This window comes from Paraphaeosphaeria sporulosa (assembly GCF_001642045.1).
Source record: "Paraphaeosphaeria sporulosa strain AP3s5-JAC2a unplaced genomic scaffold CC84scaffold_4, whole genome shotgun sequence".
In the NCBI taxonomy this organism is placed as follows: Eukaryota; Fungi; Ascomycota; class Dothideomycetes; order Pleosporales; family Didymosphaeriaceae; genus Paraphaeosphaeria; species Paraphaeosphaeria sporulosa.
The window spans coordinates 2,436,750-2,462,811 of NW_017253363.1; the positions used below are offsets into that span (position 1 = coordinate 2,436,750).

Sequence of the window (26,062 nt, forward strand, 5' to 3'; positions counted from 1 at the left end):
GGTCATTTCCATGCACAATAGCTTCAGTGGCTTGTATGGTCTAGATCTGCGGATTCACCTTGTTCACATTCATGTCATCTGACTTTTCTTCTGGTGGATATTGTACATCCATTGAGTTATTTTACATTTGCCATTTAGAATACTTCGTGATACACGCGGGCCGGACCGAGGAAAACTATAAAGACAGACGAGAAGATGCCGATCATAAACCCATAGGCGCTGTACCACCAGCATGCCCATGTAGAAAGCATAGTACATAATGCTGTAACTGTTCGCCAGGCAATCAGCAATCTCCCGTGAAGACCATCACCCGTCAAACATGAGCGTTGCCGACTTCCAACGAGTGAACATGCCAGTCGACTCGCAGTAAGCAGTGCTCATGCCGCGTCCAAAGCCTTGCGCTTCCACTCCCGTCCCCAGCCGTCTCTTCCGAGCACTGACTTAGAACTTCTTGGAGGCGTCCTCTTCGTCGACGGTGTTGGAGCTCGATGTGGTGCTCTCTTTGTCAAGCTCAGCGCCCATGGGTCCATGGAGCTCCTCCTCGAAGACAGGCTCAGGCTCAATGGTCTCGAACTTAGTCTTGAAGTCCCGGGTGGGGTTCGTGCTAGAGTTGCTTCGACGACGAGCGTTGGCTATGTTGTAGCCCATGTCCTCGACCTCATCACCGGCTTGACCCCTAGTAGCGACGCAGCAGTCAGCACGAGACCACTGCAATGAGAGACAACTGATGTAATGTGGGGCTAGAGGGGTATGTCACATCGGCCCGAAAGCGTGAGATAAGAGTGAGTGAGGGTGAAGGGCCGACATACCAATTGCCTTTTCCACCACCGTTCTTCTTGGTCTTGTTGGGGTCTTCGCCGGCATTGCCTGACTTGGCAAAGTATCGAGGAAGGTGCTCCTCAGCAGCGGCGGAGCCGTCAGCAAGGCCAGCATGGTCACGGTCCGTGTACTTGTGAGAGCGCGTCACTGCTCAAAAGTCAGCTCTGAAGCCCCTAGGTGGTAAAATAGAGCAATGAGCATAGCTTCAGACGGCATTGCGCTCTGCGCATTTGCCCATGATGTTTCCAGACATGGAAGGGTCAAGCCGATATGGAAGCTACGGTATGCGAAAGGCACGGCAGCACTTACTGATGGATTGGTTGTTCGGAAGTGTCGAGAGGTGAGACGAATGCGTGAAAATTGGAGCTGATGAGGGGATGTCGGGAGTCAAGTAGCTGAGCACCGGCGGGAGAGCTCTAGAAGGAGGTCAGTCACCATCACGAGACCATCAGCTCGGGCCAATGACAGCAAGTGTCGGTCCGATCTACAGGCCACTGTTGGAGGAGCGGGCGTCGTTCGGCGTACCTTGCAGATTCGCCTGATGGATGGGAAGCAGAGGGAACGTTCCGAGTCAACCCAGGATCAACTCTGCAGTGTTTGGGACACGGTGGTGGGGATGATGTGATGATGTTGTGATGGTGAAGCGCGGACAAAGGCGAAGCACGCGAGCGCAATTGCAGGAGACCCCGCTTCTGATGCAACAGGCTCCCTTTTATATGTTTGCTGCAGCAATCTACAAGGTCCCTGTTCCCTGGGTCCCTCCCTGCGGCCCGAGAGACGCATTGCGTTCGCAATTGAGAATGCTGCGAGGCGATCGTCGGTCCCTGGACGCTGTTCAGAATGGGTCGCTACGTCACACTAGGAAGCGTGATGCTCGTGTGAGCAATGTCAGGATAAACAACCCTCGCGGACGTGCAAGAGCGACCCCACAGCTGCCCGGTAGCCCGTCAATTGAGATGGCACCTCCGCTCCTCAGCACACACGCAATGGCAGCTGTGCTGAACATGTATCGGAGCGCGTCCGCCAGTTGAGCAGCTCTGGCTGCGCGTTTACCCCGGACTTTCGAAGTGGGTCCGTCTCATCTGGGCGTGGTCGGCGCAGCATGCATCCCCACTCGCGCCGAGCGCCGAAGCCGGTCACCTGACATTGCTGCTTACACAGCGGCGGCTCATCATCACCCCACCAATTTGCTGCTTCTCCGAGGCCGCAGGAGGCGTGCTAAAAAAGCTGTAGCGGTCCGAACCGACGCCCTGCTTGCTAATACAAGACTGACTCTTTCCGCAACCCTCACGTTCCTCGCCTCTGAATCCTGCCCTTCGCATCCGTTTTCTCTAAAAATTCTCTTGCCGCGCTTTTCCCCAGTCTCCTACGGCGACCAACCCCGCCATGGCCCGCACGCTCCTCCTCGCAGGCCCGTCTATCGCGGCGCACCCCGAAGTGCTCGATAAGGTCTACGAAATCCACGATCGCTCCTCTGCCGACCTGCAGATGCTAGATCGCATCGCAGCGGGCTTGGTCCAGCTGCCGTCCTCCACATACGATGTCGTGCTGCTCCTCACAGACGCCGATGGCACCACGCGCGAGAGTCACAAGCTATTGGGCCGAGATGTTATGGACAAGGTCGCCGGCGCACTCAAGGCAGGCGGCCTACTCAAGAGTCAGGATGGCGTATTCGGCGCGGCGGGTGGTGCAGAGAAGACGGAGGCTATCCTCGCCGGTCTGATCGATGGCGCCGACGGCATGATGAAGCCGGAGCAGGTCGAGAGCGTGTCCATACCTCTCAAGCTGAGAAGGAAAACAAATGGCGCGAACGGAGCGAATGGCACAATCCCTGTTAACGTCAACGGAAAGCGCGAGCAAGCACCACCTGTACAGCCCGCTGGGGTTGGCTTTGTCGACTTCAGCGACGACCTGGATGCCGAGATTATCACGGGTGAGGATGATGATTTGATTGACGAGGACGACCTAATCACAGAGGAAGACATGGCTCGTCCAGTCGTCCAGCGTAAGTCATTCTGATTTTCCATGGTCGGTCTCACTCATTCTAACAACCTTCAGCGCCCGAGTGCCGACCCAAGGCCGGAAAGCGACGCCGCGCTTGCAAAGACTGCACCTGCGGCATGAAGGAGAAGCTCGAAGCCGAAGACGCTGCGAAGCGCGCCACCGCCGATAAAGCCCTCAACACCATGAAGCTTGGAGCTGACGACCTTACTGAGGTCGACTTCACTGTCCAAGGCAAGGTCGGCAGCTGTGGAAACTGCGCACTCGGTGACGCATTCAGATGCGACGGTTGCCCATACATCGGCTTGCCGGCATTCAAGCCAGGTGAGGAGGTGCGACTGCTCAACAATGATATCCAGTTGTGAACAAGGTTGTGGGAGACGACATTGGGCCAACATTGCATTATGAACGGCGTTCTGGGTAGAAGGTAGGATTTGGTTTTGCATATCATGAGCTACGAAAGCTACGGAGTATCCAACTACAAGAGATGAAAATACCACGGCTTATGAAAAGGAAACACCTCCAAACATGTTCTAAATCACTTGGTCAAAACCCAACCCTGATCACAAGAACGCTTTCGACTCTCGACTCTTCCAAATACTCGAACCCCGCCCCCACGCCGCCTTCAAACTCCCTAATCCCTTCCGCCTCTGCGCCTCTTCATCCACTTCCACACTAATAGGCCTCTTCCCCTTCCCCTCCACCACCCTTAGCATCTCCGGACTTCCCTCCTCCACACTGCTCTCCCGCGCAACCCCCACCCTTTTCACGGCACTCTCAGGCCCCGGCGTCGCATCCTCCTCCACGTGCCCTCCCCCCAGCAGCGACAGCCCCAACCCCACGCCCGCAGCCGGCCGCGGCGTCGACGGCGCAAGCACAGCCGTGTCGCGATCGCGCTTCGCATGGTAGAACGGGGAAGAGTGCAAGTGTACAAGCCGCGAGTTCCGCGCCGATGTACCCACCCCGATGCTCTCTCGCCGCAGCTCCTCCACCACGGGCGCCTCGTCCTCCCCGTACCCGACTACATTGCCCGCGCCGTCCCGCTCCGTAGCAGACGACTCCACCGTGCTGCGGCGCGCCCGCGGCGCCCCTATCCCGGCGCCACTGCTGCTGTGCGAGCGCTCCGAGGCGGCGAGAGACGCCCGGATGTCGGCCCAGCGCGGGTACGCGCCAGACTGGGTGCGGCTGCGGGAGTGCATCTTGGGGCGCTGTACGCCGCCTCGCGAGCGGGAGCGGGAGTGCAGCGATTTCCGGGAGTGTCTTTGATCAGGCGAGGGGACGCGCGGCATAGCGTGCGCAGATGCAGTGCTGGTGCGAACTGAGGGTGAGCGGGTGATTGTGCGGGAGAAGTTGCGGGAGCGAACTTTAGGACGGTGCGAATAAGTCTGGTGGCCGGTAGAGGCTCTGGGGCGGATCGGGGAGGTGGACGTCCTGCTCTGGTTCTGTGTGAGTTGTTCTTCCGCTGGGGGGAGCTTCGCGGGACTGTTGTCGGCCAGGGTATACAGGGATGCGCTGAGGTTTTCTTTCCCCCCATGCTCGAGGGGATCGGGACGGTAGAAGGGCGTGGGATCGCGTTCGGAGGCGCGCTTGAGGGCCTTGCTGGTGTTGGTGCTGTTGCGCTTGCTGTTTCTCTTGCTGCTGCACCTGCTGTCCCGCTTGGTGTCGCGTTCGCCTTTCTCCTCGATCTTGTCGATCTTCAGTGGACCAATCCAATTTCTGACCGAGTTACTGGGCTTGAGCGTGTGCCGGTGCTCCGCGTCTGCTATGTCTTCTTCCTCGCTGGAGTAGTTGCTCTCGCTCAGCTCGGCGTCCTTGAAGACTTGCTCGCCCAATGTCTTGTTTAAAGTATCTCGTATCATCGGACCGCGTAGACTCGCCTGAGCTGAGGACTGACTGTTCATACCTGTGGGCTGATATACCGCTGTTCCAGGACGCAGCGCAGACCGTGGCGGCGGCTCATCCGCATCGCTGCTCTTCGACGAGGAGGGCGCGTCCGTGTGTCTCCTTCCGAATCCGTGCGTGGGTCTGTTCTTCCTCAGACTCTTGGAGAGATCGAAGTGGGTCGTCGCAGGCGACGGCGTGTCAGCTGGCTTTCGGATGCGGAGGCTTGCGGGTAGATCGTTGTCCGACCCGCGAACCGTGTCACTCGGCTTGACTATATTAGGAGAAATCGGCTTCAGGGGAGACTTGTTGGCCATACCCGGGTCAGCTATAAAGCCAGGTGGAGTGTTGTAGTTTGACGAAGAGACGCGAGACCCCGCGAAGAGCGGCGACTGCTGGGCCGAAGCGCGTTTTCGAATGTAGCTGTGGCGCTTTTCATCGATGGTGCGGCGGTCGAGCAGGCGCTCGACGCGCTCAGGGCTCTCGTATGGGGACGGTACGACGGGTCGTATGCTCTGGCGCTTCTCATGGGGGGTCGTGAACTGCGTGGTACGACGGGCTTTCGAGGGCTGAGGAAATGCAGACGGGACGGTAGACAATGCGGTGGTATGCGAACTTGAACTCATAGTTCGCTGTGCGGCCGAAGCATTAGTGCCTCGAGATGCTGATTGTGCATGACTTTGGCGTGTCGAGCGTCGCTTTCCAGAGCTACGCCGTTTCTTCTTATGCTTATCCTGAGAAGCATCATGTGTGCCTTTTCGCTGTAGATCAGGTGAGCCTGCTGACTTCCGTCGTAGTATGTCAGTCGGTATCTTCATTGAATCGGCGGGATGGTGGATAGGTTCGTTCTCGGCCTTGAAGTTGAAAGATTCGTGTAGTTTCGTGACAAGGTTATCGTCCCGGTCGTTCAAGGATGTCTCGCGGGAGTGAGCATACACACCCCTCCTGACCAAGGGCAGCGGAAGGAGGTGCAGCTGAGGCGGACGCTCAAGAAATCGAGGAGGTGAGCCGTCTAGTTTCCCTTTCTCAAGATCGTCATATTCTGCTCTTTCGATTTCTCCCACTCCAGCAATAGGAATTGGGCGCGAAATATCCTTCTTGGTCGGACTTCTAGGGGCGCCAGGGTTGATATAACCCGGCTGGTTGTTCTTTCGTCGGCGGCAGAAAGACAGGAAGAGAAGAACGAGTATAGCCGCGGCGAACAATGACGATAAGACGGCACCAACTATTATGCCAGTTCTTTTCTTCGAAGACCCGTCGTCTGCGTCTGTGTCTGTGGCAGGTTTGTTGTCTTTGGTGTCCGAGTTCAAAGATTTGTTGGGATTGTTGGCTTCGGTCGCCACTACTTCAATCTGGAAGGTTTGTGTATCCTTCGTCTTGCCGTCGGAAGACGTCGCAATTAAGGAGCCCTCCACGGTACCAGCTACGGTGGTTTCTGGTAGAATGCCCGATACGATCAGGTTATCTGCATCGAATCTCAACCACTTGTTGAGTCTGCCAAAGTCCATAGAAACGGTCTCATTATCAGATGATAAGATAGATCTCGGTACTTGCTGGTCGAAATAGACACCAGGAGTAATGTTCAAGTGGCCAATCTCTCCAATGAACAGTTCAGAAGTGAATGCTAGATGAATTATCTGCTCTGCTGAGACCCCCGATTTGCCTTGCACGGTGACAGAAATGTCTTGAGACATAAGACCTGAAGGCGGAGTTCCACTGATCTCGAAGGAGTGGTTATCGAAAGACAACCATTTCGGTAAATCGGCGCTAGCGGACTGAATATCGTCGTCGCGAATTGGGGCATCGTCCAGATACAACATGCTCTTGAGCCCTTTTAAATCCACGTCTTGCCCCTTTGTGACGTTCACGGTCTGCGCTACTGGCCTGAACAGCAGCAGATGGTTGTTGATAACCAGAGTGAATGGTGTTGAAGCGTCCGCGAAACCAGGTGTATCAGAAACGACAAGAAGAATGTCGAAGTTCTGTGGGCTACTTGTCGAAGGTGTCGTTCCTGTAAAGCGCAACTCTTTGGCATCGAAGCTAATCCAAGAAGGCAGCGGGGTATGGTCGGCAAGGGTGGCATAGTAAGATAGCTTCTTACCATCCGACTCGAACACATCTTGATCCAGGACGAAATCAAAAGACTTCGAAGGAAGGAGGGTGATATTACGTGGTCCTGACAGCTGACCTAGCTTAGAGAGCGCTTGCAAAATACTCCCACTCGCTTTGGGCCCATCATCTTTTTTAACAGGCAACCGCGTGTCCAGATTGGCCACTGATCCAGCTTCACCAGCTGCAACGATTGTGAATGTCGCCGTCCCGGCATCTTTCGCCTCTGGAGTGCCCCAAAGCGTCCGGTTCTCGCTATGAATGTGGAGCCATGATGGACCACCCGCTATCGAGTACACGAGCTGGTCTGGGTTTGGCTGGAAGGTGGTAGCGGCAAACTGGAAATTGTACGCTTTTCCGACCCGCGCGACGGGTGGTAGTTGTAGGTAGAGAGGGAAGTTGATTTCGGGCGATGTCGCGACCGCAGTTGCCAGGAGGCAAAGAATGGCCACCAACTGCATGATGGTGTCTCTTGTGTATGTTTAGCAAAGCATGCCCGCCGAAAATGCAGTCGATCTTCGTAAACAACAGTTGCGTCAATGCGCACAGTCGCATAAGAAGGTGATCGCCAGGTTAGAAGGGAGCCGCGAGGATGAAGACATTCGCTCCGATACAGCCATCTTTTCCTTGGATTGCTGGAATCCAGCCAGGTCGCGTCGTTAACGCGCTTTCGCGTCAGGGGAGGACCTTGTCGCTTACGCTCGTGAAAGGCATAGGAATGCTTGAGGGGGTTGAGCGGTGCTCGGCAGAGAAGCGTGCGCAAGGGATACTGAAGCGTGCCCCTCCGATGCCAGACCAACCATGGATATATGTATACGTCACCTCGCGCATTCTGCGGTTCAAATGAGCTCGGTCGCCGCATATTGTGAGGATCGAATTACCGAAAACTGACTGGTCTACACCAGAGTGGGATGTTTCGAATGGACATCCTCATCCACTGACCTCGGCACCCCTCCCGCTTGTCCTATCAGTAGAAGCAGCAGCAAGGATAGTTACTGCTATGGTCGATAGATATTTGGGATGGAGCAGTTCGCAAACCGAACCTTAGCTCTGGGTGTTGTAATTGCCAGCCACCCCGGGAAAGGCTGCGTCCCAGATGTTCCTCCCACACATCGTTTCAAACTTGGGGATCCTCCCAAGCACCAGTTTTCTCTTCCATCCCAGAGGTTCACATTCCTTTCTGATCGCGATCAGTATTCAGTGGGGGCGGACGGCGGAGTGAGCTGTTGCCAAGGATGAGACTGTAGAGCAGGCAAAATGCACCCGTGGGAGACTTTCCATCAAGTCCGCCGTCGCTCTCAACAGCGAGACCCACATGCCATATGATCTCCTTGTGCTGTAGGTGTTCTGCCCGTGCTTGCTGTGCGGAGATGTCTTCCGACAGGTGCTTGCCACGAACACCACATGACAGCAGAATGCGCTAACCAAAAGAGGAAACCCGCTTCCAAAGAACAGTCTCTTGGGAAATACCATCCGTTCAAAAATCACTCACAGAGTCTAGCCAGTTGATGCGCTCCCAATAGTTGATAGACTCACATCTGGAGCGGTACCATTTCGTTGCATCCACGCCACAGGGAGAGGAAGACGATATACTTGTGAAATTTGTTTCGGCGAAGACAACAGTTTTTGGCTATGGGAGTCTACGCTCACAATTACAGCAGGCGAGAACGAGGCACAAAGTTTTTACCGATGCTCCCCGGAGCTCTGTCTCAGCCGTAAGCGCAGTCCCTGCATCCGTGATTAGTATGCACCCCGTGACTAGTCTGGTCCTATCAGGAGAAATGAAAAGGGATATTCGACACATTAGATGTATATCTGAACTCTTATCGCAGCTCCAAAGCTACCAGTTTAGCAACTCAAATTCATTGCTGGGATTCTCTTATTTCCCGTTGTACAACATGTTCGACTGAGTGCAATCTGAAGAGCAACTCGTTGACAAAGTTCTTGAAACCCTACGATAGTGGCGAACGAGACTTCTGCAACTATGAAGTCAAATCCCATATTAGCCAGATATGTTGCGCAGTGAGATTATTTCTGAAACAAATGTATTTGACTGGATGACTGAGCTATCTTGTTCAACCCTCTCTCTTCCCCCTACCAAAGCACATAAAGGGCGTCGAACCTTATCTTTCGCGAATTATACCGAATTAACCAAGATGACAGATTTCGGGCACGTAAATTATCAAGCGGAATGCCTCAGGTAAGTCCGACAGTTCTAGTAGCGACCCTAACCTGATACCAGCGTACCGACGCATTTATCTAGCCCTGGCTCCAATGCAATTTTGGTACAAAGTGGGGAAATTCATATAATTCACTATTATTACATGGCTTCACTACATGAGACAACCCTAGAGGCCTGAGTGATGGGGAGATTTTCCCAACGCGCAAAGCTGTTCGTTTACAACGAGAAATCATGCATCCTCTTCTGGGATACTGCTACAGCACTGAAAATTGTCTGAGGCCTGTATAGAGTCTGCTATCCTGATACGCAAACCCTTAGGAAGTGCATGTTATTCGTGCTCCCAGATCCCCCAATCGAGAAATTGAGAAAGTTCGGCACTGACTAGTTAACCGTCATGGAAACTCGTGCTGGGCATTACAAACATATTCGTGGAAAAGGCGGTGGGCGCGAAATATGTCCGAGGTAGACGGTAGCTAAGACTACAACGGAGAATCCTTGAGGCTGAGTTCGCAAGAATGTGAGCTAGCGGCAACGCCTACCTATAGTCACTCCAATGCACAGCTCCCGGCCACATGACGACAAGAGACCCGTAATCTTAAGTCAGGCATGCTCATTCGCTGGTTCCTTGCTAGTTCTGCCCAAATCGAACATTCAAGTAGCTGAACCCTGGCTCCACCACATCGACACCAAGAGAATGAGCTTCCTCATCGCCAGCCGCGCCAGCCGCCACGAGTAGTGGGGTGAAATGCTACCATGATCAGCACAGCACCTTCACAACACATGCGAGAACAGCCACCTACCTCAACCGTCGGATGCGACCGTTTGAACTCAGGCAGCAGCCCCAACTCCAGTAGGGCACCTCTCCTTTTCGCCGAGTCTTCAATTGCAAGTGCGCCGCGGATCTGCTTATCGAATGACCTCGTCTCTCCCAGGACCTTCTCGCTTGTGATACCTCGCTCCTCATCGGTCTGCGCCCGGCTGATCTCCGAAATCGACGCGAAAGAATGGACTGCCATTCCCGAGGCTACGACAAGGAACCCCTCATGCCTAAATTACCAAGGTCAGTGGAATTCACAGCCACATCTACCTCTCTTACCTTAGAGATCGAATCGATTCACCCAGCCGTATCTGACTTTCGAGGTCGTATCCGTGGAATGTCGAAACTTGTATTATGGGTACATCTAGTGGATCCTCGGGAGGGAACATGATTTTGAAAGGTACCCATGTGCCGTGGTCCACGCCTCTTTGGACCCGCTTGGCCTTGATACCCGAGTCGTTGAGATGTTTCCAGACAGCCGTTGCGAGATCGGGCGCGTCTTGATGCGACCAATCATATTCGTAGACTAAAGGATGGGAGTCGTGAAAGTCATTGACAAAGTCGTGCTATATATAGGTTGGCCATGCAGTCGATTGTGGAGGAATGTGCATACAAGAATCGGGGTGTTGCGCTTTACGTTCACTGTGCATTTTCAGTCTTATATTGGAAATGTGAGGGCCGAATGAATACCTTCAATTACACCAGGCCCGTGGATCTCACCCGCTTCAAAATGTCCACTGAAAATGATGAAAGCCTTTGGACGAGGGGAAAGCGCAATAATTTCTTTTCCAACATCTCTCAGGTTGTCTTTCACGATGCGATTATTCTCGGATTCCTTGAATAGAAGCCCTACCCCTGCGTGCCCAATGAAGTAAGTTGGTAGGGCCTTGGAGCTTTCGTTGGAAGGCATATTCACTGAAGTTACTGAGTTGAACAGGAGATCGATACGTCTGGGTTGCTATCGGAGATGCGCGTAAGCACAATATTATACGACGAATTGCGTGTCCCGTGTTGAGGAATTAGCGGTAGTGGTATTGATCACTTCGTACGAATCGAAGCGATCAAGACTATGCGAGAAGTTCGCGGTGCCGCTATTCGGCAGTTGTGGTGTTCGAGATGATAACGCGATAGCTACGCCCAAAGACAACATCGTTTACTAACCCAGTCAATGATAATCGGGATAACCGTTGCCCAATGGTTGTTAGAACGGTCTGTGGTTTCCGGCGCGTCAATCTCAATGAAGCGTAGATGTAGAGGGTCCCGCGGGGAGTTCTGTTGAAAACACTAGCCGTATGCATGGTGAGGAGGAGATGCGCGCAGCGATATTCCATTTCTATCCTGGTGGCTAAATGCTAGTCTAGGATGAAGATGTTGAAATGGGCAGGGATTATTGCTACAACCTTCCCACAAATTTTGACTCGTGGAGAGCTCTGATTAATAGGCCAGGATGTCGCACAGCGCATCGACCTCGCTGACTGATGTGCTTTTGATTCTGAAAGTCTGCGTTCAAGTCACTATGGCTTCGAAAGTCGCTGAATCGTTGACGTCTGTCGCTGCTGCTCCCCTCGTTCCCGCAAACGATGACCATGAGAAGGAGGGCATATCGATCAGTGCATCTAATGTTTGAAGTTGCAGAACGAGACGCTGAACAATACTCGGATGGACTGCTGCACCAAGTCATTGAAAGGCATGGCAAAGAGAACTTAATTCGCTGGACTGAAGAAGAGGAAGCTAAAGTTGTCCGCAAAGCCGATCTACTCTTCCTGCCGCTCTTCACCTTGATATTCACCTGGATGCCATCGATCGAACCAATGTATCCGGTGTCCTTGCTTCCACCTTCCTCAAAGACACCGGAATGACCCGAGATTAAGCGAATACCGACGTCTCACTTTGATGGTTCGGTATTGTGCTTCTTGAGATACCGTCTAACATGTTCTTGCACCGTATTGGAGCGCACTACTAGATGGCATTTCAAGTCATCACTTGGGATTTCATCGAAGTTCTATAGATGTTTGTAAAGAATACTGAAGGCTGGTACGCGGCGCGTTTGTTTCTCGGTATCACTGAAAGTGGATTTATACCAGGCGGTCTTTACACGTTGTCGAGGTGGTGAGTTGTACCAGGATCCAGTTCATCTGAGACGTATGCGCTCATTGTGCATACTTAGGTACACGCAAGACGAGCTTGCTAGGCGCACCACTTTATTCTTCTTTGGTCCTTCTCTGTCTGCAGCTTTATGATCGTTGATATCGGCTGGATCATTGCGGTTAGAGGCCCACGGAGGTTTGAAAGGATGGCAGTGGTGAGCATCAATCGTCAATTTCACCCTGGATTCAGTCTGTTAACGTAGATCCAGGATACTCATCATCTGCGGCGTATCAACCATCAGTAAGCATTCAAACATACCTGAGCATGTTGATGGGCGGCTGATCTTCTTCTTAGCAACTGGTCTTCTGGCATTAGCCTTTGTTCCTAAATCGCCACATGAAACAGATCGCCTCTTTGCTGGAACTATTCCTACAAGACCATGGCTCTCATCGCGTGAAGCAGACATCTTCGTTGCAAGAATCATACGCAAAGACCCCAAAAAGGGCCAAACAGCGACGATGAAGATCAAAATCAAGGACATAATCGAAGTGCTCTCAGATTGGAAGACCTGGCCGTACTTGCTCGCCTGCCTTAGCGGTCTTCAGTTGATTAACGGTCTATCGACTTGGGGCGCTACATCAAATCACTGGGCTTCACCAGCATTCGCGCGAACCTTCTGAGTGCACCAGCCTCCATAATCGCGTCTCTAGGCGGGCTTGCTTTGAGCTTCTACGTAGATCGCTACAAGCGCTTCAGATACGCCATCATATTCGCAGCTGTATGGACACTTGTAGGCTCGATCACGCTTTTCCATCTCCCGGTGAGTTCAGGCAGCTGATCATTCTACGCTGCGCTGATGATAACGAATGCTGCGCCGTCGTGGCAGCCGCTCAATCTAACCCTCGAAGTCTCCGCAGCATCGGGCAATCGCATGCGCTGTGTACATTGGATGCTCGAATCTGGGCGGCACTTATTATAACCAGGTCTTCAGAGGAAGCGACGCACCCCTGTACCGAAACGCATGGATTGCGTGCTTAAGTCTTGAAGCAGTCTGGATTAAGTGATTATAGTGCAAGTGGTTGGTTTCAACATAGCGAACAACAAGCATGCGCGCCAGAAGGCTGAACAGGCCGCTGAGGAAGAGGAGACTCTGTACACAGATGCGCAGGGTCGGAAGCATTTGTAGTACTGCTAACAGAGGACATCTCTGTAGGAGGGAGCGAGAACCTTCCGAGGTTCTCGGATTATTTCCAGCGACCAATGCCAAACACAATGTCGCATAGGAATTAGGGCATTGGGGTATTAGTCTCTTCGGCACAATGACTGTTAAATAATAATTGTCTGTGAGAAAGACTTGGAGTGAATAATGCTGTGAGAGGTTGACAGAGTGGATTCAAGGCTCCAGGGCTGACGCTAGTGCACGTGATCGCGCCACTCCGTACTTTCCTCACGACGCGTCGCGCTTGCACGCTTTCGATCTTGTCGTTTAACAACTCGCGCGGCCATAATGCCACGAATGTTACTTCAACGACCCTACAATCCTTTATTCAAGCCGTGAAAACGGGCGTGAAAACGGGACCGGCTCTTCTGGACGAAATCTCTGCTGGTTGCATATAAGCAGCCTGGGCATCGTCAACAGCGATGCCAGGGACTAAAAGAAGGCCCCATCATGACCTGGAATTCACCTTGAGAAGAGTTTTTGGCAAGCGGGAGTTTCGGTGAGCTAGTCAAATCGGCAAATGGTATACCTGTACTGACTGGGTCATTCAGCCCAGTACAACGCGAGGTTATTGTGGCAACGCTGGAGGGCGAAGATGTTTTCCTACAAGCCGCCACTTCTTTTGGGAAGAGTTTGTGTTACCAGTTGCCAGCTGTTGTGGATTTTGGAAGTAAGCGAAAGAACACGACGAGTCGGTTCATGCGCTAATTGCAAGAAGTTACTATTGTGATCTCGCCGCTTCTTGCTCTCATGGTAGGCAGCCTTATAAGCCTGCGGAGCCCACCTGACGTGAGTATAGAATAACCAGGTGGCTTCAATGAAGAAAGCGAATGTACGCGTGGAGACAATCAATAGCACTACGACTGCCACCAACAAGAAGAAAATCAATGACGACCTTCAATGCGGCCATCCCCTCACCCGGTTGCTATATGTCACGCCGGAGTACTGCCAGCTCGATTCCTTCCGCCGACTACTCCGCGTCGTGTATTCCCAACGAGAACTCGCCCGTATCGCAGTTGACGAAGCCCACTGCGTTAGCGAATGGGGCCACGACTTCCGCCCTTCCTTCCAACAGCTCTCCTGGTTCAAAGCCGAATTCCCCGATGTCCCCATTATCTGCCTCACAGCAACAGCCACTGCCCGGGTGCGAGACGACATCATCACGACCCTCGGCCTCAATGCCTCTCAACTGAAGACGTTTCGCATGAGCACCAGCCGGCCCAACCTCCACTATGAAATCCGCTTCAAGAACGACGATGAGGACCACTATGACGACTTCGTCCAGTACCTCAAGCGCATTCACGAGAGACGTGCTGCCCCGGAACGTGCATCCCAACTTGCATCCCAGAACCAGCGCCCAGACAACTGGCCTGGCATCATCTACACGCTGTTCCGGAAGGACTGCGAGTCGCTCGCCGCCCGCCTTCGCAGCGATGGCATAGGCGCAAAACCTTACCACGCAGGCTTGCCCCACACCGAGCGCGCGGACGCCCTTGCCGGCTGGGTCGCCAACAAGGAGGGCTACGACGTCATCGTTGCGACGACGGCGTTTGGCATGGGCATCGACAAGGAAAACGTGCGCTTCGTAGTCCACTGGCAGATCCCAAAGTCGTTCGAAGGCTTCTACCAAGAAGCCGGGCGCGCGGGCCGAGACGGAAAGGCCGCTTCATGCATTCTGTACTACAGCCGCGAGGACCGCGACCGGGCCTTGACGATGCTGGCGCGTGATCAGCAGCGGCAGCCAAAAAGCGGTGCTGTGAGTGCGCAGCAGGCGCAGCTCAGGCACAGGCTAAAGAGTATGCAGTCTTTGGTGGATTACTGCGAGGGAACGACGAGGTGCAGACATAAGATGATTGCGAACTACTTTGGTGATGACGGGGACACCCCGTGTGGGATGGCGTGCGATTGGTGTCGAGATGCGAGGGCTCTGGTGAAGAGGAAAGAGGCTGGGTTGGCGAGCGAGGAGTGGGTCAGTACGCAGAGGGATTTGGGGCGGTATAACATCGATGAGTATGAGTGAGGGGTCATGCATCGTCCGGAGCGATGCGCATCACGGGAGAGCATAGCGGACAATGTCTTGATCATACAGTTGCTGGATGACATGAGGAGTTTCGATGCTCACTATAAATATCATCCATCGCGCTATGCTCTATGCATACAGCACAAGATGCCCAAATAGATTTTTGCAGATCATGAAGTTCATACCATCATAATCATCTCATTATCGAATAATATGCCACTTTCACAATCAATCCACCGACTCAAGCTCCACACGTATTGCCTCTTATTTGACGATAAGCGCGGCGCTGGGAATCATGCCGCACTCCTTGAGTGTCATGCCAAAGTCCGTTCGCTCGAAGGTTTTCTTCGGAAAGGTCGTAGAGAACGAGTTGACCGTAGCCCCGCCCTCCTCCAACGCGTGTGCCACCTCGAACAGCGTCGTCTCGACCGGGAACGACTTCATGACGCGACCAGATGCCGTCTGCAGCGCAAGACGAGTCTCTTTGTACTCTGACGCAGGCTTCGACGTCGTGGGACCGGACGATGTCGCATGCACAGGCTCAGCAACCGGCGGCGGTGCAGCCCGACCCTCACGCGCCGCCTTCTCGATCTCCGCCTTGCGTTTCCGCTCCTGCTTGTCCGCCTCGAGCTTCTCCAGCACACGCCGCTTTGCCGCGGCATCCTGCTCCTTCTCGCGCTTCTTAGCCTGCATCTCCTTGAGCTGCTCCTTCTTAGCCAGCTGCTCCTTGATATCTTGGCTCTCCTTGGTCGCCTTCATCCGGATCTGCTCGTTCTTCTTGCGGTCGATCTTCTCTTGCTCTGCCTGTGCCGCGCGCTTGGCTTCGAGCTTCAGCCGCAGCTCCTCAAGCTTCTGCTTCTTCTCTTCCTCGGTTAGCGGCTTGATCTCCTCGGTTGACTCGGAGAAGTTCTCGTGGCCGGACTTGGTGCTGTGGTAGGAGGCTTGGTCTGTGGAGCGGAAGCGCTTGCCGCAATCGTCGCACGTGAGGGAACGCGCAACTTCGCCTTCCTTGAGGGCGGGTGGCTCTTCGTCGGCGGCGGCTTGCTTGGTATGAAGCTCGTCGATGGGTGTGTCCTGGTTCTTCTCGAGCCAGTCGATTGCGTCTTGGAGGCTGCCGGTGGCTTTAGAGGCGAGGGTGGCACGCTCCTTGTCGAAGCCCATGTCGATGAGCTGTTCGAGATCCGACGGCATGGTGTTTGTGTGTGTAGTTTGTTGTATTGTAGAAGGTACGTGAGAGGATCGAGTCGGGAAATATATATTCGATTTCGTTCAGACCTGCGGGTGAATATGTCTCAAGTACGGGTTGTTGACGAGTGTTCCACGGTACGAATACGTTCGGTGCTGAGTGGGCAGTCTTGGGAGGCAGGCGGCGGGGTTATACACCGTGGTTTGCTGCAGGCGCGACAAGTGGTCCAAGTTTGGCTGCCTGAGGATAGTGCAGAGACGAGGTCAGTAAAAGGCTCGAGCTCGGGCAAAGAGTAATTGTAGCTGAACTCAAGCTACGGCGCGATGAGACGTATAATAGAAGTAGCGCTAGGCGCTGCCATCGTCATCGCGCCAAGAGGGACCCGAACCCCCCGGCTACGTGCAACTTGGTCCGCACTCACGCTCGCAGCTCCACGCTCCTCGTAACCACAACGCCCGCGCATACCTCGATATCGCTGTCTCCACCTGCCCTTCACACTTCCTACGGTCCTGCGCCTGTATCGGGAATACTGCCTGCTCCCGAGCTGCTGTACGCGCTTGTTGACGCTCACTTGTTGATTACCAACCGATCGCCCACACTGCACTCGTGCTTCTACCATGTCCGTCGAACTCGACCCACCGGAGCTCGGCTTCAAGCGTTAGTTTGCGCTCCGCCATTGTGCAGCTGGGAACGAGGCTCACGTCGCAACAGGTCCCTTCCAGCAAGAGGTCACGCAGACGCTCAAGCTGAAGAACAACCATAGCGACCCCGTGGCCTTCAAGGTGAGCATACACACGATGCTCATGGAATCCATGGGTCTCAACAGATATTTGATAGACATCCGCTGACGGACACAGGTCAAAACCACCGCTCCCAAGCAGTACGCGCCGCCCCTCCTTCCGTGGCCCCCACCTCACTGATGCTGAACACTATAGGTACTGCGTGCGACCGAACTCTGGCCGCATTGAGCCCGGCGACCATGTTGAAGTTCAGAGTATGATATGGCCTTTTCTGTGTCTGTGGCAGCTGCTGACATATGTCCCAGTCCTACTCCAGGCGATGAAGGAAGACCCGCCGCCAGATGCGAAGTGCCGCGACAAGTTTCTCGTGCAGTCGGTCCTGGTCACCGCAGACAAGGAGTTCACCAACGTTGCTTCTCTCGTAAGACAAGCTCCAGGGCGTATATGACACGAGCATGACGGCTGACCCGAGGGCAGTGGTCGCACATTGAGCAGACATCCAAGTCCTCAATCCAAGAGAAGAAGATCCGGGTCCTCTTTCTACCCGCCGACGGCAGCACCGCGACACCCCAGACCAACGGTGGCACCTCCCACCGAGAGTCGCTGCTATCCTCACCTTCACCCGAGGCCGTCACCCCCCAGCGGGGTTCCACCCAGGAGCCCGCTGGATCTGTTTCGCGCCCTGCAGAACGCCCCGTGGACAGCAAGAACTTGGGGGATGCTCGCGAGTCAGCCTACAACCCAGCCACTTCAACTGGTGTAGCAGCAACCGTCAGCGCGGCCGCTTCAAGCGTAGCAAATGCTATTCCTACCTCCTCTAACGAGCTTCAAGCCCAGCTTGCCGATGCGAAAGCCACGATCTCAAGCCTGCGACAGCAGATCGAGTCTGGTCTTCGTCAGCGCAAGACAGAGCCTACCCGGGACACTAAGGAGCAGTTGCAGACCGCCGTAGCCCCCCAGCAAGCACCCGGCGGCGTGCCCATCCAGTATGCGGCACTGTTGTCGCTGCTCAGCTTCCTTCTTGCGTATTTCCTGTTTTGATCTCGCTTCCCCACAAGATCCCATGTCGATTTAGCCGAGCTCGCTGGGGTACGGCAACGGCTCCGATAGCGGGCACAAGGAGGCTCGTAGAGGGCTACAAAATCCTGTCACGATGATGGCCATGCGAAGGAGATGCTGAGGTACGTGGTGTAACAAGAGGTGAGGTGTAGGTGTTGCTCTAATTCTTTGTCTCTGGCGTTTTTACATATTGCGGTGGAGGCTGGTAGTTGTCTTCTTTGGGCGTATACATATACCTGGAGAAGAGGCGTGGCAGGGGCGGTTGTGAACGCATCGATTGGCATGTTCACGGCTGTGTCCCTACCTGTACAACATTCCGTAATACGATTCTTGCAGAAGCTTTTGGATCCGACAGTCCATGTGCCCATGACATGACTCACACCACTAACACACCCTCTGATCCTGCAGTTTCAACGTGGTAAGAGATGAGGCAGGTAAAGATATGCGATATCGCTTTACGTACGCTCTTAGTCACACAGCAGGCCAATGGAGGGGCTTGCGATCCAGACGACAATTATTGTGGGGGTTGGCGAACACAACTTCGTCATTGGAGCGCACGCGTGCAGCCACGCCCTCCACACGACGGCAGGTGAATGAGGATGCTTCCCCATGCCTGGCTGCCGCGCATTGCCGGAGCAAAAATGTTTTGGTTATCTGCGCTATCAGTCGCTGAGACCAATTGGCCAGTGGCGTCAGACGTTGTGCGCCCCACCAGAAGCGCGCGCCGACGCCGACGAACGGGCGCGCCGTTTGGTTGACTCAGTCGAATTTCTTTGAGCCCAGGAACACATTGAATCATACCTCTACATAACCAACCCATCCCTCCTACCCTCCTTTCTTCCTCCAGACCCCCCTCAACTGACTGGAAAAGAAGCAAGATGTGTGGTATATTTGCGTGCTACAAGTATGCTCTGCGTCCCTCTGCCCCTCGTGTGCCCCTCCGAGGTCGCAGCTGCTGTGTTTGATAACTGGCTGACGCACAAACAGGCACCCTGATGTGCAGCAATTCAAGCCCACGGCCCTGAAAATGGGAAAGGCGTGAGTTTGCCTCGGAGGTTTTGCTGTGCGCGGCCATTGACTCATTTGCGACAGAATAAGGCACAGAGGGCCAGATTGGAGTGGCAACTGGATTGCGAACGATACAAGTACGCTGGGCAATCTGTGTACCCGGAAGAAAGATCTAACAAGGCATAGTCCTCGTTCACGAGCGTCTCAGCATCGTTGGTGTTGGTATGTGAAGTCACACGAGCATCATGCAGGCGGAAGACTTATATTGGCACAGACACGGGCGCGCAGCCGCTGGTCAACGACGAGAAGACGGTCTCTCTGGCTGTCAACGGCGAAATCTACAACCACCGCATTCTCCGTAAGGGCCTCAAGAACCCGTACAACTTCAAGACACATTCAGACTGCGAGGTCATCATCCCGTTGGTGAGAAGGCCCATAGTTGCACGAAGAACGCAGGGGATTCTGACTAGGCACAGTACCTAGAACATGGCGTCGATGCCCCCAAGAAGCTCGACGGCATGTTCTCTTGGGTCCTTCATGACAAGGTCCAGGACCGAGTCATTGCAGCGCGCGACCCTATCGGAGTCACCACCTTCTACATGGGCCGATCAAGCTCAACGCCCGGCGCCGTCTTTTTCGCTTCCGAGTTGAAGTGCTTGCACCCCGTCTGCGACAACATTATTTCCTTCCCACCAGGCCATGTGTACGACTCCAAGACCGACAAGCTCACACGGTACTACGACCCCAAATGGCTCGTTGAGCCTGATAACATCCCCACAAAGCCTGTGGACTACAAGGAGCTGCGAACAGCACTGGAGACCGCAGTGCGCAAGCGGCTGATGGCCGAAGTGCCCTACGGTGTGCTTCTCTCCGGCGGCCTAGACTCCAGTCTCGTTGCCTCAATCGCCCAGCGCGAAACCCAGCGCCTCAACGACGCCGCGCGAAAACGCGCCGCCGAGACCAAGGAGAAGAACGGCAAGCTCAACGGCTACGCCATCGATGGACACGCCCCCGGCGGCCTCGTCGGCATCGACGACACCAACGAGCTCGCCACCGTCCAGATGCTCCCCGAGCTCAACTCCTTCTCCATCGGCCTCCCCGGTTCTCCTGACGGTGTTGCTGCACAGGAGGTCGCAGACTTCCTCGGCACGCGACACCACACCTTTACCTTCACGCTCGAAGAGGGCCTCGACGCCCTCTCCGACGTCATCTTCCACCTCGAAACCTTCGACGTGACCACCATCCGCGCATCCACCCCCATGTTCCTGCTTGCACGCAAGATCAAAGCGATGGGCGTCAAGATGGTCTTGTCCGGCGAAGGTAGTGATGAGATCTTTGGCGGCTACCTCTACTTCCACAATGCGCCCGACAAGGCCGCCCTGCACGCCGAGACCATCCGGCGCATCCAGAACCTCCATCTCGCAGACTGTCTGCGCGCCAACAAGAGCACGTCCGCCTGGGGCGTTGAAGCCCGCGTGCCCTTCCTCGACAAGCAGTTCCTCAACGTCGCCATGTCGATCGACCCCGAGGAGAAGCTCATCAAGCGCCCGGAACGCATCGAGAAGTACATCCTGCGCAAGGCGTTCGACACCACGGACGAGCCGGGCACGGCGCCGTACCTCCCGGACAAGATTCTGTGGCGCCAGAAGGAGCAGTTTAGCGATGGTGTGGGGTACGGGTGGATCGATGCGCTCAAGGACGAGGCGGAGAAGAAGGTCAGCGATGAGGATATGAAGAACCCGAAGGCGGAGTGGGGCGAGGATGTGCCGGATAGCAAGGAGGCGTACTGGTACAGGACCATGTTCGACGAGCATTTCCCGGCGTACTGCGCGAGCACGGTGATGCGGTGGACGCCGACGTGGAGCAAGCAGACGGATCCGAGTGGGCGGTATGTGCATTCCTTTTCTCCATGTGAGGCGCAAAGGGCTAACGAGTATAGTGCGATTGCGGTCCACGAGCAGAAGTACGAGAACGCGGCGTAAGCGGCGATGCCATGACGTGTGATCTACGACGAGGGCTGTTTACTGGATGAGGGGTTGCCAGAGTAGACTGACTGACTGGCTGCTCTTCCTCCTTTGTGCGAATACCAGAGTTAGCTGCGTCCCTAGACTGGGGACGGTGGACTATATTCTTGTATATAGAATGTCATTTACGAGTACGATTCTTCTGAGCCCGAGCTGTCGTATATACATGTCTCATCTTGACGGTATCCGTACAATGTACATTTGACCACCAAACAACTACAACCCAGATAATGATAACATCCGCGCAGAACGCTGGGTATCAGATAGTATTATCCGCGAGCGAAGACCGCCGCGTCCCTCAACGCCGGAAAACACTTTTGTTTTATTCGTCCGTATAGCCCATAAGTAATTTGTCGTGTTCCATATCACGTTGAAGCAATGCAGATGGCGTGGCCGCACCATCCAGCTACACCTCCACCGCAGACGACTCCCCCGTCCCGAAAACGCGGAACTGGATGAAGATGATCACGTCCTCGACGATTGTGCCGAGCGACCCAATCAGCCACGGCAGGTTGGTCAGGAAGTACTCTTTCTCAAGGGAGTGGAACAGGATGCCCGCGCCGTACGTCGCATTGCCGAGCAGCGAGAGGATGAAGAACAGCAGACTGAGCCCCTCGCACGAGCGCTCCCGCTGGTTCTTGACAATCTGCGGGATGCGCGCGCCGAGGTAGCACACGGCGCTGACGTAGCCCAGGATGGACGCGCCGAGCGGGGTGTCGGGCTCGGGGTCAGAGGGGGATGCGCCGTGCTCAGGCGTGGGCACCCACACGCCTGTCTTCCATGCGATGGCCCAGCCCGCGGCTCCGACTGCGCATACCCCGACGATGGAGATGGCGTTCTTCACCCACGCGCTGCCCCGCGCCTCTTCCTCGACAAGACTCGGCAAGCTGCTCGCCCTCCGCCTGCGCTCCCTCGCACTCGCCGCGCTACTCCTGCGCCTCGTGTGGCTGCCCGGGAGTCCCACGTTCGAGCTATCCCTGCGCCCGAGCAGCGGCTGCTCGACGCTGTCTTCGCTCCGGGTGGACGCCTTGCGGGCGGCTCTGCGGGCGTTCTTGGCGTTGTAGTAGACGCACTGGGCGATGAGGACGAGGTCCGCGAAGCAGAAGTAGACGGCGAGGGCGGAGACGGTAGGGACGAGCTGGGCCCAGAGGGCGCCGGCGAGGTTGGTCACGTCGCCGATGAACCAGACGGCGAGGAAGGCGAGGGAGATGCCGTCGGCGGAGGACTGGCGGTAGTTTTCGATGAGCTGGGGAACCTGTTCTTGGTTAGTAGTTGGTAAATTTTTGTGGTTCAAGTAGGTTGGGAATTGTGGTGGCTGCCCTCTCGTAAGGACGTGACGACCAAAGGCCGGGTTGCTTAGAGTTGACTCTGAGCGTTCTTGAGCTACTACGAGCATCTGGAATCCGGACGTGATACTGCATCGCCCGTGTTCACATTCACGCGAGGTTGCTTCGGACGGAGCTGCAGTGCATGCAGGTGCCCTGAGGCTTCTCGCAGAAGTTTCTCCAGGGATCACTCACCAGCAGGAAGATCCACGACGCGAGCGAGATGCTGCCGAAGACACCCGACAGGGCCTCGTGGGTCGTCAGGTGCGGGCCGTGGCCGGCGATGGTCACGTTCATGGTGGTGTACAACGGTGCCCGCGAACGTGCGCACCAATGGGCGGTGGTTATAAAAGCGGTGGGGATTGGTGTTCAGGGCCCGTCGCAGTCGTGTTCATGCAGACAGGCGTTGAAAAAAAGCTGGAGACGGGGGCGGCACGTATGACGCAGCGTGGTCGGGGGTCTGCGAGGATTGGCGAGTAGGCGGCGCGCAATGGGGAACGCAGAGCTGCGGGTGGAGCCGTTGGGCCAGGGTGAAAGCAAAGGCTGCAAAAAGCGCACGCGACGCGCAGGCACGCAGACTGCAGTCAACAGCTTCTCCTGCGGCCGGCGCAAGCACAGCAGACTCTGCTGCGAGGTGCGCCTGCAGCCGAGCATCTAGAACTCGCTGAAACGGGCGGCGGGCTGTTGTTGGCTCGACAGCGAGGCCGTCGGCGCCCTGCATTGTAGCGCACGCGCCTAAATTTGGCGTCAATGGGCTGGTGATGCGTCCCTGTCTTTTCCAAGCCCTCGAGTGCGACGCAGGCCCACGACCATCGCCTCATCGCCGCCCGCTCGGCACCTGCTGTGCTGTCAGCTCCCGGCACTGCCGCAACGTCGTTCGCTCCCTCCCACACCTTCGCTCGCTCTTCATCCCATCGTTCCTGCACCGCCGTTTTCCCATCCACCGGCCCAGCTGATACGCCGGCCCGTTGCTTGTTCAACTCTTTACCCTTCGTGAAACACACCCGCTTTAGGCACATACATAGCCTCCCTTCGCTCCACTCCTGCCGCCCACCCACTCTTTCGTTTCCCACCTCACCAAACATGCTAAGCACAATGCGGTCTTCGTGGCTGCTGTTCGTGCTCATGGCCCTCGTCGCCCTGTCGGCCGCCTTCAGCGTCGAGGACGCGCTTCACATCGACGGCATCAACGCCTACCTGCACCACGGCGAGAAGCGACAGGCCCAGGGCACCGGCGCCTCGTCGTCTGCCGACGCGCCGTCGTCGTCCGCCCAGGCGCCATCATCGACTGCCGACGAGCCCTCCTCCACCGCTGCCGCGCCCTCGACGTCCGCACCCAGCACTACAGCAGCCGAGCCTTCGTCGTCCGATACCACACCCACCAGCGCAGCCCAGCCGTCCCAGGAGAGCTCCTCGGCCAACGCAGACCCCAGCACAACCGACGCGTCTGCCGCATCCAAGACCTCCGCAAAGGCCTCCGCGTCCTTGTCTACCAAAGCCCTCGTGTCCACCGAAGTCGCCCCAGTTACCACCATCCTGACCCGAACCCTTACCAACGGGCAGACGAGCCTGGAGACGAGCGTGGGATCGCGGACTGTGGAACACACCACTGGATCCACGGTCGAAACCGCCCTCCCAACCACGCAGGCCAGCAGCAGCAGCAGCGGCCTCAGCTCCACCAATAAGTCCATCATCGGCGGTGTTGTCGGCGGCGTCGGCGGCGCTATCCTGCTCGGTGGCATTGCTCTCGTATGCTGGCGCATGTGGGGAAAGAAGAAGCGTGTCACCGAGGACGACGCCGACCTGATGGCCGGCACCGGCTCTGCCCTCGGCGACAAGTCGCACAGCAGCGCCAGCCCCTTCCAGTCCAACCTCGAACAGTACCACAACCCCGGTGGCCGACCAAACGCGGCTGCCAACTTCTAGTGGGACGATTGGTCGCAGAATGTGTACATACACAGTCGTTTCCCCTCGGATGCGACTGTTTGACGACCTGGACGACCCTTTCAAGATTAGCCCTAGCGCCACCGTGCTGCCCGCGTGCATAGGCGGTACTCTCCATGGTGGGAAGTCTGATGCTTATACGCTTGGACGGCTCAATCATTTTTGTGATCCATATTTTGCATTGCAGGCGTGGGTGCTATCTTTTCCTTTCTTCTCAGCTCATTTCCTTTAATCTCTGGCATCAGCGTGCAGTGCATCCGCAGCATGGCATGGCACCGAGAAGGGTATTAGAATGGGTTGCACAAGCAGTTATATATCCTTTGTAATGGACCGACGTTCTTCGTGTCATTCCTTTGCTGGACAAATTGAGATGGATGGAAGTATGCATGTTACAAAACGGAAAAGTAATTCAATCATGTAAGATCACTGCGTTCTGGCACGCTTGCTTCTCATATGCATCTGTCCAAGTGCGTCTAGTTCGCCCGGCAGATCTCTGCAAGGAAACAGATGGTTACTTGATGCGTTCACGTTCCAGCATTTGAGTGTCGTACGCCGTCCTGCAGAATATCTAACATCACAACACCACGGCCTACCAGACAGTGGCGCAGCGACCGCCATCTTTGGACGTTACAGTGGCGCTCCTCAATGTCTCTCGGCTGACGCATGTCCCTGTGACGTTGCGCCACGGCGCAACGAACCAGCCCTGCCACTCTGGTGTTTCAGCACCGTCTCAGCACGCCTAAGCGAACGACCACATGCCGCATCCCTCCGCGCTCCGAGCATGATTTGATGTGGTTTGACCGCGTCAAAACGGTGCGCGCGTCAAGCTACCGTCCTGCAGATCATGCTGCACGAGGGGAATATAGAGCGTGCGAGCCGCTCTGGGGCGAGGGTTTCGACATCTGGACATCTGAGGAGCGACGCGCTGGACGCCTACGTACCTACGACAACTACCACCAAAACCCCCAAGCTTCAACATTAGTCGATCGTAAAACCCACAATAATGCTTCCGCCGTCCCTTTGGCTGATGGTCGCGTTCGCGCTCCCGACCTTGACTTACAGCTCGCCATCTCCACCGTATCTCGTCGGCGACGATTTCACGCATCTGGTCCCGCGGCACATGCTGTTCTTCCGGCAATCCACGAATCTGCAAACCTTTGACTCCGCGCTGGGCGGCGTCCAGGCATCGCCGATTGAGAAGTCTGGTGACAGTAAACGCCCGTTTAGCGTGGATGGGGATACGTTTCCAGACTTTGACACCGCGGGGCAGAGGAGCTGTGACAATCAGTTTCAGGGGTGCAGTAAGAAGGCCAATGAGTCGGGGAACAAAGGGGGCTTCAAGGTAAGCAATCACTGTTTGGACGCGAGGATTGGGGTTGGAAGGGAAGTGGCTAATGGTAGGAAATAGGTCAGCGACTGCGATGATCAGAAGGGAAAGTGCAACGATGCGCAGAAGAGCGCGACGGTGAAGGACTTCCAGACCAGCGTCGCAAGTACGAATATCGGGCCTGATCCGGATTTCCCGGATTTCGACCTCATCTGCGAATCTTGAGGACGAGGGCGATGACGATAGAATTGTGGATAGGCGATTGGTTCCGCTGAGATGTTGCAAGTTGCGCCAACGACCGGGCTGCCATGGT

General features: G+C 55.5%; 12 protein-coding genes across 12 annotated transcripts; 6 read left to right on the forward strand and 6 right to left on the reverse strand.

The window, feature by feature from the left end:
* Positions 1 to 87: 87 nt before the first annotated feature.
* CC84DRAFT_1117865 (uncharacterized protein) lies at positions 88 to 1,489 on the reverse strand. Its single transcript, XM_018175507.1, has 4 exons — positions 1,345 to 1,489; positions 1,129 to 1,235; positions 810 to 966; positions 88 to 676 (listed from the first exon to the last, which is right to left on the reverse strand). Coding segments are annotated over exons 2-4 (393 nt in total). The 5' UTR covers positions 1,130 to 1,235; positions 1,345 to 1,489; the 3' UTR covers positions 88 to 441.
* A 716-nt stretch (positions 1,490 to 2,205) lies between these two features.
* CC84DRAFT_1186435 (Fe-S cluster assembly protein DRE2) lies at positions 2,206 to 3,185 on the forward strand (the record flags this gene model as incomplete). Its single annotated transcript, XM_018180859.1, has 2 exons — positions 2,206 to 2,824; positions 2,878 to 3,185. 2 exons carry the CDS (start codon positions 2,206 to 2,208, stop codon positions 3,183 to 3,185), a joined length of 927 nt encoding a protein of 308 aa, XP_018037854.1.
* On the reverse strand, positions 3,111 to 7,639 carry CC84DRAFT_657975 (uncharacterized protein). Its single transcript, XM_018187049.1, has one exon. The coding sequence runs from the start codon at positions 7,269 to 7,271 to the stop codon at positions 3,384 to 3,386; it is 3,888 nt and encodes a 1,295-aa protein (XP_018037855.1). The 5' UTR covers positions 7,272 to 7,639; the 3' UTR covers positions 3,111 to 3,383.
* Positions 7,640 to 7,752: 113 nt separating this feature from the next.
* CC84DRAFT_1163635 (uncharacterized protein) lies at positions 7,753 to 8,658 on the reverse strand. Its single transcript, XM_018178311.1, has one exon. It carries the CDS (start codon positions 8,281 to 8,283, stop codon positions 8,008 to 8,010), a length of 276 nt encoding a protein of 91 aa, XP_018037856.1. The 5' UTR covers positions 8,284 to 8,658; the 3' UTR covers positions 7,753 to 8,007.
* Positions 8,659 to 9,620: 962 nt separating this feature from the next.
* CC84DRAFT_1216440 (LigB subunit of an aromatic-ring-opening dioxygenase LigAB) lies at positions 9,621 to 10,719 on the reverse strand (the record flags this gene model as incomplete). Its single annotated transcript, XM_018182804.1, has 5 exons — positions 9,621 to 9,740; positions 9,793 to 10,039; positions 10,089 to 10,375; positions 10,423 to 10,451; positions 10,500 to 10,719. 5 exons carry the CDS (start codon positions 10,717 to 10,719, stop codon positions 9,621 to 9,623), a joined length of 903 nt encoding a protein of 300 aa, XP_018037857.1.
* Positions 10,720 to 13,270: 2,551 nt separating this feature from the next.
* On the forward strand, positions 13,271 to 15,136 carry CC84DRAFT_1204962 (ATP-dependent DNA helicase; the record flags this gene model as incomplete). The annotated part of the gene is made up of 4 exons (XM_018181943.1): positions 13,271 to 13,615; positions 13,668 to 13,786; positions 13,835 to 13,869; positions 13,916 to 15,136. The coding sequence occupies exons 1-4, from the start codon at positions 13,539 to 13,541 to the stop codon at positions 15,134 to 15,136; spliced, it is 1,452 nt and encodes a 483-aa protein (XP_018037858.1). The 5' UTR covers positions 13,271 to 13,538.
* An 80-nt stretch (positions 15,137 to 15,216) lies between these two features.
* CC84DRAFT_1163642 (uncharacterized protein) lies at positions 15,217 to 16,646 on the reverse strand. Its single transcript, XM_018178312.1, has one exon. The coding sequence runs from the start codon at positions 16,325 to 16,327 to the stop codon at positions 15,401 to 15,403; it is 927 nt and encodes a 308-aa protein (XP_018037859.1). The 5' UTR covers positions 16,328 to 16,646; the 3' UTR covers positions 15,217 to 15,400.
* Positions 16,647 to 16,727: 81 nt separating this feature from the next.
* Positions 16,728 to 18,461, forward strand: CC84DRAFT_1163643 (VAMP-associated protein). The gene is made up of 6 exons (XM_018178313.1): positions 16,728 to 16,979; positions 17,034 to 17,104; positions 17,180 to 17,202; positions 17,258 to 17,316; positions 17,368 to 17,483; positions 17,540 to 18,461. Exons 1-6 carry the CDS (start codon positions 16,940 to 16,942, stop codon positions 18,101 to 18,103), a joined length of 873 nt encoding a protein of 290 aa, XP_018037860.1. The 5' UTR covers positions 16,728 to 16,939; the 3' UTR covers positions 18,104 to 18,461.
* A 427-nt stretch (positions 18,462 to 18,888) lies between these two features.
* Positions 18,889 to 21,329, forward strand: CC84DRAFT_1195654 (glutamine-hydrolyzing asparagine synthase). The gene is made up of 7 exons (XM_018181414.1): positions 18,889 to 19,025; positions 19,109 to 19,159; positions 19,214 to 19,266; positions 19,316 to 19,351; positions 19,404 to 19,552; positions 19,606 to 21,017; positions 21,069 to 21,329. Exons 1-7 carry the CDS (start codon positions 19,000 to 19,002, stop codon positions 21,109 to 21,111), a joined length of 1,770 nt encoding a protein of 589 aa, XP_018037861.1. The 5' UTR covers positions 18,889 to 18,999; the 3' UTR covers positions 21,112 to 21,329.
* On the reverse strand, positions 21,260 to 23,186 carry CC84DRAFT_1258582 (PQ-loop-domain-containing protein). Its single transcript, XM_018184840.1, has 2 exons — positions 22,674 to 23,186; positions 21,260 to 22,408 (listed from the first exon to the last, which is right to left on the reverse strand). Exons 1-2 carry the CDS (start codon positions 22,773 to 22,775, stop codon positions 21,560 to 21,562), a joined length of 951 nt encoding a protein of 316 aa, XP_018037862.1. The 5' UTR covers positions 22,776 to 23,186; the 3' UTR covers positions 21,260 to 21,559.
* A 387-nt stretch (positions 23,187 to 23,573) lies between these two features.
* On the forward strand, positions 23,574 to 24,404 carry CC84DRAFT_1186441 (uncharacterized protein; the record flags this gene model as incomplete). The annotated part of the gene is made up of 1 exon (XM_018180860.1): positions 23,574 to 24,404. The coding sequence occupies one exon, from the start codon at positions 23,574 to 23,576 to the stop codon at positions 24,402 to 24,404; it is 831 nt and encodes a 276-aa protein (XP_018037863.1).
* Positions 24,405 to 25,425: 1,021 nt separating this feature from the next.
* On the forward strand, positions 25,426 to 25,974 carry CC84DRAFT_1216446 (uncharacterized protein; the record flags this gene model as incomplete). Its single annotated transcript, XM_018182805.1, has 2 exons — positions 25,426 to 25,764; positions 25,831 to 25,974. 2 exons carry the CDS (start codon positions 25,426 to 25,428, stop codon positions 25,972 to 25,974), a joined length of 483 nt encoding a protein of 160 aa, XP_018037864.1.
* Positions 25,975 to 26,062: the final 88 nt, after the last annotated feature.